This window comes from Poecilia reticulata, chromosome 14 (genome assembly GCF_904066995.2).
Source record: "Poecilia reticulata chromosome 14, P_reticulata-male-v2, whole genome shotgun sequence".
Taxonomy (NCBI): domain Eukaryota; kingdom Metazoa; phylum Chordata; class Actinopteri; order Cyprinodontiformes; family Poeciliidae; genus Poecilia; species Poecilia reticulata.
Genome location: NC_088843.1, coordinates 9234661 through 9249466, shown reverse-complemented (window position 1 = coordinate 9249466; position 14806 = coordinate 9234661). Strand labels below are relative to the sequence as shown.

At 38.9% G+C, this 14806-nt stretch overlaps 1 protein-coding gene and 2 long non-coding RNA genes across 4 annotated transcripts in view; 1 reads left to right on the top strand and 2 right to left on the bottom strand.

Annotated features, from left to right (window-relative positions):
- The window catches only part of ppp3ca (protein phosphatase 3, catalytic subunit, alpha isozyme), a 29312-nt gene extending 28753 nt beyond the window's left edge, over nucleotides 1-559 (bottom strand). Inside the window, exon 1 of one of the 2 annotated variants that reach the window (XM_008427055.3) lies at nucleotides 287-559. In XM_008427055.3, the coding sequence (XP_008425277.1) occupies nucleotides 287-341 (55 nt within the window). In that variant the 5' untranslated portion in view covers nucleotides 342-559. The remainder of the gene's footprint in view (nucleotides 1-286) is intronic. The other variant, XM_008427054.3, reaches the window with a different exon arrangement.
- Nucleotides 560-663: 104 nt separating this feature from the next.
- On the top strand, nucleotides 664-10461 carry LOC145554807 (uncharacterized). The gene is made up of 2 exons (XR_014090812.1): nucleotides 664-754; nucleotides 8643-10461. It is a non-coding gene; the product is annotated as an uncharacterized LOC145554807 (long non-coding RNA).
- Nucleotides 10462-11421: 960 nt separating this feature from the next.
- LOC145554808 (uncharacterized) lies at nucleotides 11422-12190 on the bottom strand. The gene is made up of 2 exons (XR_014090813.1): nucleotides 11563-12190; nucleotides 11422-11493 (listed from the first exon to the last, which is right to left on the bottom strand). It is a non-coding gene; the product is annotated as an uncharacterized LOC145554808 (long non-coding RNA).
- Between the last annotated feature and the right edge of the window lie 2616 nt (nucleotides 12191-14806).

Here is a 14806-nt window from a genome sequence, read left to right as displayed (position 1 = left end):
TATGTAAATACAGATATATGTTTGAGCAATGCTTCGTGCTTTTACGCCTGACTTCCTTGGGGGGAGAGCTTGTGCAGCAGAGGAAACCTGGGATTTGTTGATCAACATCAAAGCTTCTCTTGTCCACTATAACCTCCCAACCAACGCAACTTAATCAATCATTATGGCACGATTAAAAACAACAGTAAAGGGCACGTCCCCCCTACCACCCCCCGTCCTTAACCGCAGCGCTTGAGATATTATGTAATGCAGCCACATCCGAGCGTGTAAATGCAGGCTAACTTACATTTTACCACCCGATCGGTGGGGTTTAAGACGGTGTCAGCGTTAGACATCTTCATGGGCAGTTGCCGTCTTCGAGGCTGAAGCAAATTTTCCTTCACCCCAAGCTCTCTCTCTCTCTCTCTCTCTCTCTCCTTTGCAGGATCAACTCTCGATTATTTCGCGTCGAAATGCGGATGATGCTGTGGCATCACTCACACGGTGTTAACGCCGGGTAGGACTGCAGCTCCCCAGGCAGGGATAGAGGGATGCTGGCTGCTGTAGGATCTACTTCTGCCGTGCTAAGCTGTTATAATGTGGGGGAGGATGTGTGGAGAAAGAGAGAGAGAGAGAGAGAGAGAGAGAGAGAGAGAGAGGGAGTGAGAGAGAGGGAGAAAGAAAGAGAGCGATGTGCAGCATCCCGACATGGCGGTGGAGGGAACTCCCACGCAAACGTTTCACGGGACTGCCTGATGCTGCCATCAGATGGAGGGTGAGCTGGGGTTGCCCCCCACGCACGCATGCACGCCGCAGAACCATATAATCGTGGTATTCTGGAAATGTGGTTGCGCTGCATGAGAAGCCTGCAGGCCGGTTTGGATGTTTTGTGGATATTTTTTTTTTGAAGCATCCACAGTAAATGCAGGTTTTGGTTCTATACCCAACGTTAAAATGTTTTTGAAATTGTTTGTTGTCATGTCGGAACCTCAAATTTCAATGTGATTTATTGGAGTGTTGTGCCATAAACTAACACGTGGGTAGTGTTTGAATGTGAGCTTTAAGGAATATTATACCATTTACTTTTAAAGCTATTAAAAGAAAGTTAAAGGAAAAAACTGCTGTTAAAAAGAAAACAAAGCATACTTATGCCAAATATGAGCTCTTATTTGTTGTTGAACCAACCTAATTTTATTCCCTCTCCCCTGAAAATATAAACACTTTGAACAGATTTTTAATTTATAAATGTGTTTTATATTTTCCGTCACTTACAGAATTTGGACACTGAGGGGTAGAAATGCCACAGTCGAATAAATACATAATTTGCCAGATAAATATTTACACATGTGACAATTTAAAGTAACTCTGAAGTTACTTTAAATTGTCAATAAGTAAAAAAAATATTCAAAACCATCTACGAATGTGCAAAACAATGATTTCTGCACACATCAATAAGTAGGTCAAATTATTTGAATTTATCTTCATGTTAAAATAAGTTATTAATGCAATATCAATGTATGTCTAACTAATACATTGATATTCTACGTATTTAATTGTCTAACCTTCACAGCAGTTTAACTGAATACCACTTCCATCCATCAGTCTGTATCTGTATTGGTCGGCCTTTGAACATACAATGAATAAAAAATTTGAAGTGTAATTTCTACATTCAGTTATTTATTTATTGAATGACATATTTTGTAAATTGCTGAAATATTTAAATAAGTATATCTACATTTGGCCAGCCTTTCTGTTCCTGGTGCAGAAAAGTATCTCCAGGGAACGATGCTGCCCTCACCAAGTTTAATGTTAGGGATGGTGTATTAAAGGCGACGTGCAATCTTAATTCACCCAAAGTATAATATTTCATGGAAACCGTCTTCTATTGAGTGGTGCAACAAACAGAGTAGACAAATGTTTTATCTGCTTTATTTGGCTGCATTGTGAACTGAAAATGGGAACCACACAATGCGAAACACTGACTGGCTGGACGTCAACAGCATTTAATGGTCTAATAGTCTAATGAACTGAAGGACAATTATAGTTAACTGAAAAGGGATTAAAAATCAATCTAGTGCAGAATAACTGTAAAACATACTTCCCCTGCAAATAATTTGAAAGTAATTCCGTTGAATCAAAGCAATTCAAATCAATTAGCATTCAGATTGAGTTTAGCAGAGTATGAAACTTCTGGCCTGTGGAGTTGGTTCAGCTGTCTGCAAGGGAAATGAGTCAAGGGGAGGCCGTCAAAAGTTCCTCAAGATACGTTTTAGAGCAGGGGTCCCCAAACGTGTTCCTGTGAGGGCCACATAACGTTTCCCTTCTCTGGTGGGGGGCCGGAGTCAGTTTGTAACAGAAAAAGTGTTACACGTTTATCACCTGCGCTGCCGGAAATTGTTGACGGGTGGGGGTGGGGGGTGGTTGAAGGTTAAAACTATTCAGTGGGGGTTGGAGGGGTGGGGGGGGGGTCTCGATTGATTGTTATCCAGAAAGAACATGGGCAAAAACTGTTAGTGAACCGGTCACTGGGACTGACTAGTATATATTCCATTGAGGGAATGTAACTTTAACATATGAATTCCTCATATGTTAACATAAAGGCTCGTTTTGAAACATAAGCTGCTACTTACAGGCATTGCTTCGAAGAACTCGACCTGGAATGCGGCGTTCATAACAAACACGTGTGTTCATCTGCTTTACCGCTAGCAAACAACCGTACTGATTAAATAACATAAAATCAAGCAGTTCCTTAAAAGTACAACAGATGGCAGCAATGTGCCATGCAAAACAAAACACCCACAGTTTACAGGACACACTTCCTGCTAAAGAGCCCCCTGGTGGTTGAAGAAAAATCCACATATAAACCGGAAAATGCAATATCTGAAAAGCAATCTGAATGCTCTCTGGCCCACTGGTCAGGGGGCCGGACCAAATGTGGAGGCGGGCCGGATCCGGCCCGCGGGCCGTAGTTTAGGGACCACTGTTTTAAAGGCTTCAGCTCAAGCAGAAAATCTAGTCATCTGAATAGAGATTGTTAAGAGTTTTATCAATGTAGGTCTACAATAGAGGCATTTCAACCGTTCTGTTTTTAGTGTGAAACACGTGATAAAAACTAAAACCTGAGGGAGGGGTTTTCTTTTTAAAGCTGTCAACAAACGTCATGTGTAATTCTTGCTGTTTACTTCACTACTCCAGTTATCAGAATTGGAATGAATTTAAGTTAGTTGGTTCCTGGTACCTGCCGCTTTGGAGTAGAGGCTGGAACCAGTACAGAAGCTTACAGCTCCATCCATTCCACAAGCCAAACTAGTTTTAATTTGTGTTTGTTGTGTTTACAATCATTGTCCTGGCGGAAAATCCAAATGTGTCACCGGTGTGGACTCTGTCATCCAGAACATGTCAGTCCTAAGTACTTAAGCAAAAGGTAACTGGACTTCTTCTTAAGGATATTATTGTGTCCAAGTTTTAAATGTCCCCCATTTGCATTACTCCCACCAGTTTGCACAGACCCCCAGCATGACACTGAAGTTCCTGAAAGCTTGTTCAAAGCCTCACCTTGACTCCTCTAAACATTGTTGTTATATGTTTCAATCTGTCTTTTGTAAAAGTTTTCTCCTCAATACAACTGGCTTTGTCACATAAATAGTTTTGCATTTCAATATCTTTTTATTTTCATCCGAAGGCGACTGCTTGGGTCAGACGTGGGTGTGCCAACAGAATATCAAACATCAATCAAAACTGATCCTTTGAATTCCCTAAATGGCCTCCAGCCAAGGTCCAAGGTCAGTGAGGAGAACTAGAGGGCAGAGCTCCACCAAGTTACAGAAAAGGGCCATTAACAGTTAGTTCTTATATAAGCAGCATTTCAAATACACAGCTTTACACTTGAAGCCGATGTCCGTGTCTTTGATATTTTTAGTTTACTAGTGAGCTGTGAACACGGTTTAACTTGTTTGTCTTATTGGAATAAAACCACCTGAGAAACGGGGCAGTTGAACCACTGACCTTTCGAAAAAGTCTGCAGGACCCTGGATCAAGACAGATTTTTCAACAATTTGTTCACAATTACGACAACAGGCACATTTTTTTTTCCATTGCAAAGAAATTAAATGAAAAACGTTCCCTTTGTTATGTGTCATTGAGTTTTGACATTGCAGAGCAGTTTTATCTCTAAAGAAATGGTTTGCGCTGGACTTGTTTTCCTGTGGTGCCAGAGATTGCCATGCTCTGTATTCATTAGGCATGCTATTCATTAGGTGACTGTGGGGTATGTTGAATATGTTATTCAGTTCCCCATCACAGTACCATCAGGAATATAGGAAGCTCCTCCATAACACCGAATCTGGTGCCACGATTGGTCAAAGCCCTGACCTCAACCTCTTGGAAATCTTTGGGCTTTGCTTAAGATTTTGCCACAAATTTTCTCCCCACTCTGAGCTTACCAGACACGTGTTAAGACCGTGCACCTGTGTGGTCATTACTGTCAGCCGCAGAACAGCTGCTCTGAAACATGAGGAGGACTTTTCAGAGCTTGTGATGCTTAGTAATTATTGCTCTTGGCAATTAAAGCTGAGGCCACAAAGCTGCTTTTGTTAACGGTTTTGAGTTCCGTTTTTTTTTTTTGCCTTGTTGATTTTCCATCGCGCCTGGTATTTCACACACTGAAAGGAGTTTTTCCAACAAGTGTAAAATAGTTTTGAAATGAAATTTAACGGTAACAAAAACTTCTCTCCCTTGTTGATATAATTGATGTGTCACAATGAATTCCCTTATTATAGGAAGAACACACAGTGCGGCATTCTGCTCCTTTGAGATTATAAAATGTAAAAAAATAATAAAAAATATAATCTAAAAAAAAGCTGACAAAACTCTCAAGTTTTACCACAGCAGACTAAAATCCCTGCTGCTGTCCAACACAAAGAAACAAACAGGAGCTGAATGTTTTTTATTGAATTTACCCTGGGTGATCAACAACTGCATCAGCAGGATAGCTGGTTTGATATTTGGAAGCTTTGATTTTTCTTTTTTTTTTTTTAAGAATATGAAAGACTCCTATGTCACGGTGCAGTGAAGGAAAAGACAGGAAATGCTTTATGTAGCTCCAAGAATAGGCATGGTCCCAACTAGACGTGAAAATCTAAAGAAAAATGAACGACATCCGACTGAAAATTCTGATTTATTCTAATCGTTTTTCACATTTAGATGTTTGGATTCAAGATGAATAACTATTTCTTACAATATATAATTATTGTAAAACAATAAAATTCTGTAAAGAAATAATGAAGTTTAAACATTTTGGCAAGTAACCAGATTTGACACATTATTTGGAGAATTCATTATTAAAATAAAATGAAGACACTGTTTACTTCCTTAAATAATAAAAAGACTAAATCACTAGGGTGTTCTCTAACATAATAGAAGAGTTTTAATAGAAAAAAAACCCCCAATTGCTTAAAAACATGCAATGCTACAATGTCTACCACTAGATGGCGAGCCAACCTTTAATTTTCGTCTCTGCAACAGCTGGTCTGCTGGATCTGACACATGAGGGGCAGTGTTTGCGTGTTTACTGTGAGTCATGATCATTTGAGAAAGTAGTCACACCATTTAGGTGGCAGTACACGCAGCTGCTGATGTGGCTTTGGCTTCTATTAGTCGTAAAACAAAATAACTTTGTTTGTGTCAAACTGATGAAAGGGTAAGCTGCTCAAGTTTGCTGCTCACTAATGACACCAAAATAAATAGCATTCAGCCTCACCTTCCATAGAGAGAGGCCAATTATTCTGTTTTAGCACTGTGGGAAAAAGCCAGCGTCCTGGAGAAAACCCATGCGTGCGGAAGGAAAACACGCAAACCCAACGCAGAACGATCCCATGTTGAGATTTGAAGTTAGGACCTTCTTGTTGTCCGTCACTGTGGAGCCCTTGTTTCATACAATGCATGAAAGAAATGGTTTCAGCTGTAGACAGAAAGCAGACAGCCCCAATTTCACATTCGATATTCACCTTAATTTCACAAGTTGTTCCAGTGACCTGTTGGCAGCCAACATCGTCTGACCCCAACTTGGAGAAAAAAAAAAAAAAAAAACACTTGGTGGAAATCAGTCCTGGCTCAGCTGTGGGAGAAACTTGCCGGTTGAAAGTGTCTTAATCATTTATAAGGTATCATTCGGATCCAGGGCTGGTATCAACAAAAAAAAACTTTTTTTCTGTCAGTTCAAGTCCACTCATATGCTTTGAAGCTACGTTAACATAAAACTACAATCACTATAGAAGTTTATGGAAAGGCTCATAAGAAATAAGAATAGTTTAGATAAAATAACATTTTAGCTTTTTATTCTAACCTTCTAAGTGCTTTAAGAAATGCCAATTTCCAGCAGGCTGTGTCTTCTTCAGAGCATTCTTCGAAAGCACAAGCAATTTACTCCCAGGTGGAGCTGAGGGGTGTACTTTATGTGCTCGCTCTAACAGATGTTGCTCCATGCACACTTCTGTCCTTTAAAGGAGCTTCATCTGCTGCTTATTTGCAGCTGCAGGACAATTTGCTCCTTGGTCATGTTATAGCTCTACTTTATACCCACATCTATATTGTTTCCTCTTCTCATTTCACACCTCCACCCAAACTATTTTCTTCTACATACTTGGTGCTGTGCCACTGAGTATCCAGTTATTTCACTTGGTAGTTACGTCGTATACATCGACTGCTGTTACAGTTGCTAAGTTTTGTGTTTGTGTGACGCGACCAAAGTTTTCAAAGTGTGAAGGTTTGTCAATGATCAACCCTCAAACAAGATGACAAACATTGGTGGTACCAAGCTTACAGCATCATCGGGTCGACAGCGTTTTTGCTTTTTTCATCATACTTTTAAAATGAAAATTGTATTTGAGGGAAAAAGTGAAAGTGTCTTCTGGGAAAATATCATTGTCCCTCATAATAAATATTGAATTAACTGCATTTACCCACATTTTGTTTTATTTCAGTTTTACTAATCACACCAAGGCCTGGTTAATGTCAGACCATGAGAATCAAGAAATTAGAAAATTTGAACATGCCTGATGGGACGTAGGGGGTTAAAAGCACCATGTCATGCTTTGTAAATATAAATAATATAAAAGTGTAAAAGCAGATAAGAAGTAAAGTCATTGACATTCACCAGCCTGGAAAGATTTAAATAGATTTCTAAAGATTTGGGATTACAGCAAACTATAGAGCAATTTCAGAAAAACATAGAACAGTTTTATTAAACATTTACGTTTATCTTTAAATGTATCCTTAAGGCTTTGTGATTATTGGAAGTTTCAAACAGAAAGAACACAAGCTGAACACAAATTGACTAAACTTTAACCTAAGAATGGGCATTTGTCTGTAAATAATGACTTCCATTTGATTTACTGTTATAAAAAGTGAAAACGGACCACACAGACCCAAAGAGCTTGCAAGGGTTAAAGTTGTTTAAAATAAACAAAAATTGCAAAATATAATTTCAGTTTCATGCTGGGGCAAATATTTCACTGTAAGAGCTGAACTGGCAAGTCAAAACTGGCAGATTACTAAACTGTGACTTAAGTTTAGTCATATTTTACTTAAAACACTGGGACTAAAAGACACCATATTAGAATTAACACTGGTTGTTTTTCAGCCATAGTAGCTGAAATAAGGATCAAAGAAAGTACGAACCAAGGGGAAAGGAACACCGCATACCTACTGGTACTAAATCCAGATGCACAAAGAACAGAACGTAAGAATAATTAAAGAAACAAAACAGAAAGAAAAGAACATAGAGCAAATCCCCTTCAACAATAATAAATATAGAGAAACAAATATGGCAAGACCAAATTAATGTAAACAGAAAAGGGAAGGGTCAACACTCAGATCATAGCGATGCTAGTTATGGAAAAAAGAAAAGGCATACATAAAAACAAAGACAAAAAAAAAATCTAAGAAAAATACTACACCGATTTAAAAAATGTATGTTTGAACATTTTTGAACATTTTTAACCTGCAGAAAAGCATTTTCAATACTGAAAAGTCAAATTGCCATATTTGTGTCACCTGCTGGGATAAAGCTAAATAAATAAAGGGCACCAGAGACAGACAGAAAGAAAAAAAATGACCAATTCCAAGTCAAATGCCTGCCTCTTTAAAATGTATTTGTTCCACCATGCTACTTCCAGTGGGAGCCACATCCTCTTCCCGTAGTGGCACCAACATTTGAAAACAATTAAAGCGAAAGGTTTTCTTTGGTGATTACTCTTTGCTGACTACGAGTATTCTGTAGCTGTGCTTAAAAAAGAAGTGTCTCTTGATGAGTTGTGAAATACTCGGTTGCTGGACCACATGCTCTAAATAAATTTGGGTGTTATTTTACAGAAGATCCGCCAACATGTCAAGCATGTGTGTTGGGTTTGAGACTGCTGGGGGATTTTCCTCGGAAACTTTATTTGCTGCAAAAGGAACAATTTATTGCTGCTAAACTGACAGAATAGTGTGATGACATAAACTAATGTGGTAAAAATGTTGCAGCACAAGTAGTAATAATAAAAGGGGAACAGATTGCTTTAGGGAGAAAAAAAAATCAACATTAAATTGCACTGCCAGAAAAGAAACATGTCATTTTAAATAATTAGCGTTGAAAAAGTTCCCGACGTTTTTTTTTTTTCCAGTAATGGACGAAAGAAAGCTGGTCGCTCCTCGTCTCTCCCAGCTCCCTTCAGCCCTGACGTACCTCTTTTTGGGCCATCATGCGGGGCTTTCCTGCAGCGCTGGTCATGTGTGCAGCTGGGGATGGAGGCCATGCAACGCTAATCCTCCTCCCCGGCTCAGGAAAGTACCGTGCCTGGCTGTGCAGAACGAAAACAACAAAGAGCCGAGTGTGGCTGCAGCCTCCGGGGTTCAGCGCACCCACCAGAACATGTCCAAGAGTCACAGCTTGCTGCTCCTTCCAACCCATCTATCCACGCATGACTCTCCTTTCCTCCCCTGCTGTCTCTTTCTGACCCCCTTTTAAACCCATGAAAGGCACAGATGATTGCAGATTGCAAAGTAAAAAGTCTTCCTGTTCTAGTACAACCGACTAGATTAAGAAGGACAGAATAGAATAGAATAGAATAGAACAGAATAAAGACCTTATTGTTCTACAATTTACAGGCATTAGTCTTAGACATGGCTAAAACAAAGATACATTTACTCAAAATGGAGATGAATTCATTTCATGCTTGTATCATGGTTCTTATAGCATAAGCTAATAAAAAGACAAACATCAATGGAAGTATAGCTTATTTTATCTTAAGTGGCCGAAAGGGACAGCATTTTGAGCATGAGTGGACAAATTTACATTAGAAGTAATAAAAAAAAAAAAAAAACCCAAAGTGATAAGCAAGGGGTTTGCATTTTCATCTGCAATTTTCTGGAAGTGCATGTTAAGGACCAAACTACTGTGCACATTTTTGTTGCTGTTCTAACATTTTTTTAACTCCCTTTTTTTCACACTGGGAGCATGTTGTTTCACCTAACTTGTGCCAGTCACTTCCAGGTTTTGATGATGTCAGCATGGCTGGGAAGTGATCTGAAAAGCCACGGTACATAAAATCTCAGGCAGCTTGAAGTAATACATTCATAAAATAGCTTAATTTGTCTAGTAGGACTTTTCAAACTTAAAACAACTTTGTATATATAAAGAGCCACAGTCTTAAAATGTTGACTTTTTTTTATTGCATTTAAGAAAACAGATTAGGTTTGATTTGATTTATTATTTCCTTTCGATGTTGTTATACTAATTAAATCTTTATTAAACCAGAAAACCATCAAGAAAATCGTTCTCCTTCACAAGGCTAATCCAGGAACAATCAGTACTTATTTTGGTCTCCCTGAACCTTTTCTTCATGTTATTTTGTCTCTAAGCAAGAAGAATTTCTGTAGAGTAAGAAAATGGATAAAGCATGTTCGTATAAAAATATCCATTGACGTTTAATGTCGTTTAAAGGTGGTTAAAGGAGGTCAAATAAACTTCATAACATTCAGCATTTACATTGAGACTAAATTTTGGTAGAACCTTCATTTTTCTGCCAAGCTCTCAGGCTTTGTATGGAATTCAGGTCTGAAAGGTGTAATGGCCACAGGAGCAGGTTATTTTTATGTCTAATAAAGAGTACTTAATGTTTTTGGGATATCTTTTGCATCATCAACCCACTGATAGAACCAGTGATGCATGATGCCATTGAAATTTCCAAATAGTATAATTATGTCATGCATTCTCAAAAGCTTTCCAGGGCAATTAGGAGAAAAACTCCCCGTAGTTTCACAGATCCTCCGTCACACATGGACTGCAGTGGGCATGAGGTGCATCTCCATATATCCATCCTTTGCCTTACATCACACTAAAATTCTGTTTATTGCTAAAAACCTAAATACTGATGTCATTTGACTAAAGCATAAGAGCTTAGCAAACTCTGCATATTTGTGTTTGTGATGGAAGGACAGAAATTTTTTTTTTTTTCATGGTATCACTTTCAAACAACTGGTGGCATTTAGATAGCAGCTAATGGTTGTTATGGAGACTTGGTAAGCGCAACATGCTCTTTGGGGATTTTGAAACCAATCACCCACATCTTTATCTCGCATTGTGCAAGTCAAACTTGGATCCTTGTACGGCCAAATGGGACGGTTCTAAAAGAGATGAGCCTCTATCTTGTAATATTCATTCCCTGCAAAAACAGAAATCTGTGGATTAGAAGCAATGATCAGTGTAAAAAATAATCAATCTAAAAATGATTCCATTATATTTATTTATGGGTAACTAACATATGTGGCACATGCTGGGTTTTTACAAATGTCTCAGTGCAACTCAGGAATAACAACAAAAAAAAACTCTGATCTTTTTGAGAGGGTCTGAGAAATGAATCATCCTCTAAACATAATCACGATTTTGAACAACATTAAGAAGGGAAAACATTTACAACAAAATGTCTTTTTTCCCCTTGAACTAACTGATCAGTCCTTTAAAGCTGTATTATCAGGGAATGCTGCATAATATTTAAATACTCTTTTCCTAAACTTTGTACAGGCTGATGGTTCAGACAATAAAGCTCAAAGAAAAAGATTTTTTTTAGGAGCCTGAAAAATCTTATCTTACAAACAAATCCAACCATCATAAATGCAGCAGCAAAAGTGAGTAATAATGAGTTACTTTTACTCAGTTAAACTTACTTTCAGCCTGCTGACCCGGATTTAACCTTTAGGGGGCAAATAAATGTTTACACTATACCTTGTCAATGGAAGTAGTTTGCATTGTTTAAAGTAACATACGTTGGCTACTGTAGGTGTTGGTTTCACAAGTCTTGTTTTGTGATAAACTGCATTTAGGAAACACATACTTCTTGTAATTGTCATGGTGGATGTAATATTTCGAACCCACATGCGAGAACACGACCAGAAGAGACGATAATGAATACAATAATGATTTATTGAAGTCAGGGGAAGGGTGGTGAATACTGGAATGAAGAACCAGGTCGTCTACTGTCGATGAGAGAACAGAGTTAGAGGCTGCGTAGGAAAGGGATCCGGAGGTAAACAGAGAGGGCTTACTTGAGATGGGTGGATATGTGGCGTGAACTAGAAAACGTTGGAGAGCGGACAGGGATGGCGGAGTAGGTTCCGGTCTTGTACAATCCTTTCTCCGGTGAAGTTCGGACGCGGGTCTCCTGACCCGGAAGGCTCCGAAGGTGATGTTACTTTCTTTTCTCCGGTGAGGTTCGGACGTGGGTCTCCTGACCCGGAACACTCCGAAGGGGATTTCGCCGGAGAAGGATCCACGACAGGGAGAAGACGAGCACACGAGGGGTGGCGTCAAAACCGGCAACACCGGTAGCGTCGGGGGAAGACACAGGAGGCAGGTGATCCACAACGGGGAGACAGACTCACACAGACTCGGGGTAACTGGTCTCGGGGAACAACGGGAAGACAGCTGGATATCGAGGTGAGCAACACTCAGGCGATGAGACGGAGTGGCGCTGCTGCTTATATCCAGGGCAGGAGCCTTCTCAACGAGCTGCAGGTGTGTGCCCGGGTTGAACTCTGCCGCTTCCCAGGGGTGGCACATAGGTGACCTCTGGTGGATGTCCAAGGAATAGCGGCTCGGAGACCAGTAAATAATAACTAAAGGAAATGAACTAAGGCACAAACAAGGGGAACAAACACAGACCCTGACAGTAATTTTGCCACAATGTTATTTATGTTTTATAAATTGCATTTCATTAATTGAAGACATCACAATCTGCAAAACTTTCTGTCTGTCTCACATAATAGCTACAACTATTTAACATTTTCACTTCTACTTGAGTTGTTTAAAGTATTACTAAGCTCACTTGAATACATTTTTTGTCCACTCAAGGCTAATAAGATGAAAAAAAAACAAAAACAACTTAACTGTACGATTTAAAAAATGTTAGTTTTTCACATACGTCTTAGTGTGAGATGCAAAATTCAAAAATCCCATGATGATTTCATAGTATTTATGTGTACCTGAGGGTTCTGTTAGGAAACAAAACCACAACAGTATGTGCATGTATCAAATGGGTTTTGGGAACTTTAAATGACATTTCTCATAATTTTTAATTCACCTGTTCAAACTATTGAAACAAATTCAAAAACAGAATAAAACATGTTCAGCCATACGAATAAATGCAGTTTAGAGAGATTCTATTATTGTAGCTAGTTATATGATCATAAACGTGAAATAACCTTCACTGTAAGTGCGTTCGGAAGTCAAATCCCGTGCGTAATTACGCGCGCAGTGACTTTTTGACTCCCGTGTTTGCATAGTGAGCGTCATGTTTATGAGGGTCAGAGCGCATTTATTTGCAGGGATGTTTGTTGGCTACGGGCAGAGTTTAGTTGAACACCCCCCTCCTCTTTCTCTCCCTCTGTCTCTCTCTCTCTCTCTCTCTCTCTCTCTCTCTCTCTCTCTCTCTTGCTCTCTTGCTCTCTTCAACTGCCGCGATATTTTCCAGCTCTGGAGCCTCAGCCGCGCAGCTCGATCGATTCGCATTGATTGTCCCTGACGAGCTGCTCCACTTTCTAGCCAATGTCAGCCAGTCTGCGATCGGGAAGGAGAGAAATGAAGGAAAATCTCTGCCGCCCTGGCGGTGTCATTTCCACACACTTGGGTTGGCCGCCTGCCAGCAGACAGGACAGTCGGAAGAAACGGAGTGGAGTTTTGAGAGCTGGATGAAAGGGCTGACATTGTTGTTGCTTTGGTTTGCGTTTTGTTTTCGGTTTCTTCCTCGTCAGGTTGCGTAAAGCTACGAGCAGGATTTCATTTGTGCCTCAACTCTGCTTTCATCCACCACCCACCAGAGTCCAGCAGTTTCTATTTTCTATAAGTGAATTTTTGTAGAAATTATACATCTGACCTAAACCAAGCTGAATGAAAAGCAACCACTGGAAAAAAAGTCTAGTACCCAGTGATCCAATTACTATTAACCAACCGTACAATTACAAGCAGATTAAAAATAAAAAATAAAAAAAATCTTACATCCCATTTGCACCTTGAACTTTATTTGAACTTTTCAGTTACATTTTTGCAAATTTTTTTAAAAATAGTTGATTTCATACATTTTTATTGGTTTGGAATAGAAAGCTGGTCAGAACCTCAACTCAGTCAAGAATCAGGACTGCATGTGCATAATGCCTCATCTTTTGTCATTTTTTTAAAAGTTATACTCATTGAAATGCAACTGTCTTTTATTCTGTATTTCTTTTCTCCCGACATGCATCAGTTTGTACCTAACACAGGAAACTTTTGTACCCGCTTTGACGGCAAATGATTTCATTGAATCATCTGTAACCTTTGTCTGTTGTAACACAAAATATACTTACATGGCTCCAATAAACAACGTCTATCCGGAGGAGGTCTCTCAGAGTCATTTCTGGTGTGATGAGGAGTCATGTGTCAGATTTTAAAAGCAACTTTCTTTTTCTTGAAAAAAAAAAATGTTTTCGGGAAAAAAAAAAGGTTTTGGGGAAAAAAAAGTTTAATTAACAAAAGGTAAACAATAACACACAGGTTTTGCACAGCTTGTATATTTGTCAACATGTACGGCGTAAATAAAATGACTCTGGATCAAATTCTACCAACATTGTTGTTCAAGCAGCCCCATTATGTCAAGAAATGCAAAACATCAAAAAGTATTGGGCTTTTTTGTTGTCTTTTTCTTTTTTTTTTCTTTTTCTTTTTACAATAAATCAATTAAATGGTCTTGGCCATTTGTACAGCATTTTTGTGAATTAAAAAATATCTCATTTCCAAGTTGAAAGACAAAAGAAGTCTTGTGACCCTAGAATTTCAAGGGGGAAATCCTGAATTTCACACTAACCTAATCTCAAAATCCAATATGGCTGTTCTTTAAAAATGGTTGCATTACACAGTTTTTGTTTTGTTGTTGTTCGTTTTGTGCTAGGAAGTTCTTGCAGTTTGTATCATTCTCAAATCATTTCTAAAGATCTAAAACCTGCATTGGTGAAACATATTTATTCAGTGTATGATTGCATCAAACTCAGGAACACATCTGTTAATATAGCTTGTTTTGCTAAAAGTAATTAATCTTGTTGCTATGCAGTAACTGAGAAATCTGTCTGATTTGCTGACTTGTAACTAGAATATGGTTAAGTTGTGTTTGACGTTATCATTACATAAATCTAGTAACTTTAGAGGTAAATTAGGACAGAAACAGCTGTTCAAGATGCCAAACGTTACACACACATCTGAAAGTAGCGCTTCTGAGGTCAAGCTATGTAGTGAAACACTCTGTCGTCCATTGCTGGATACATG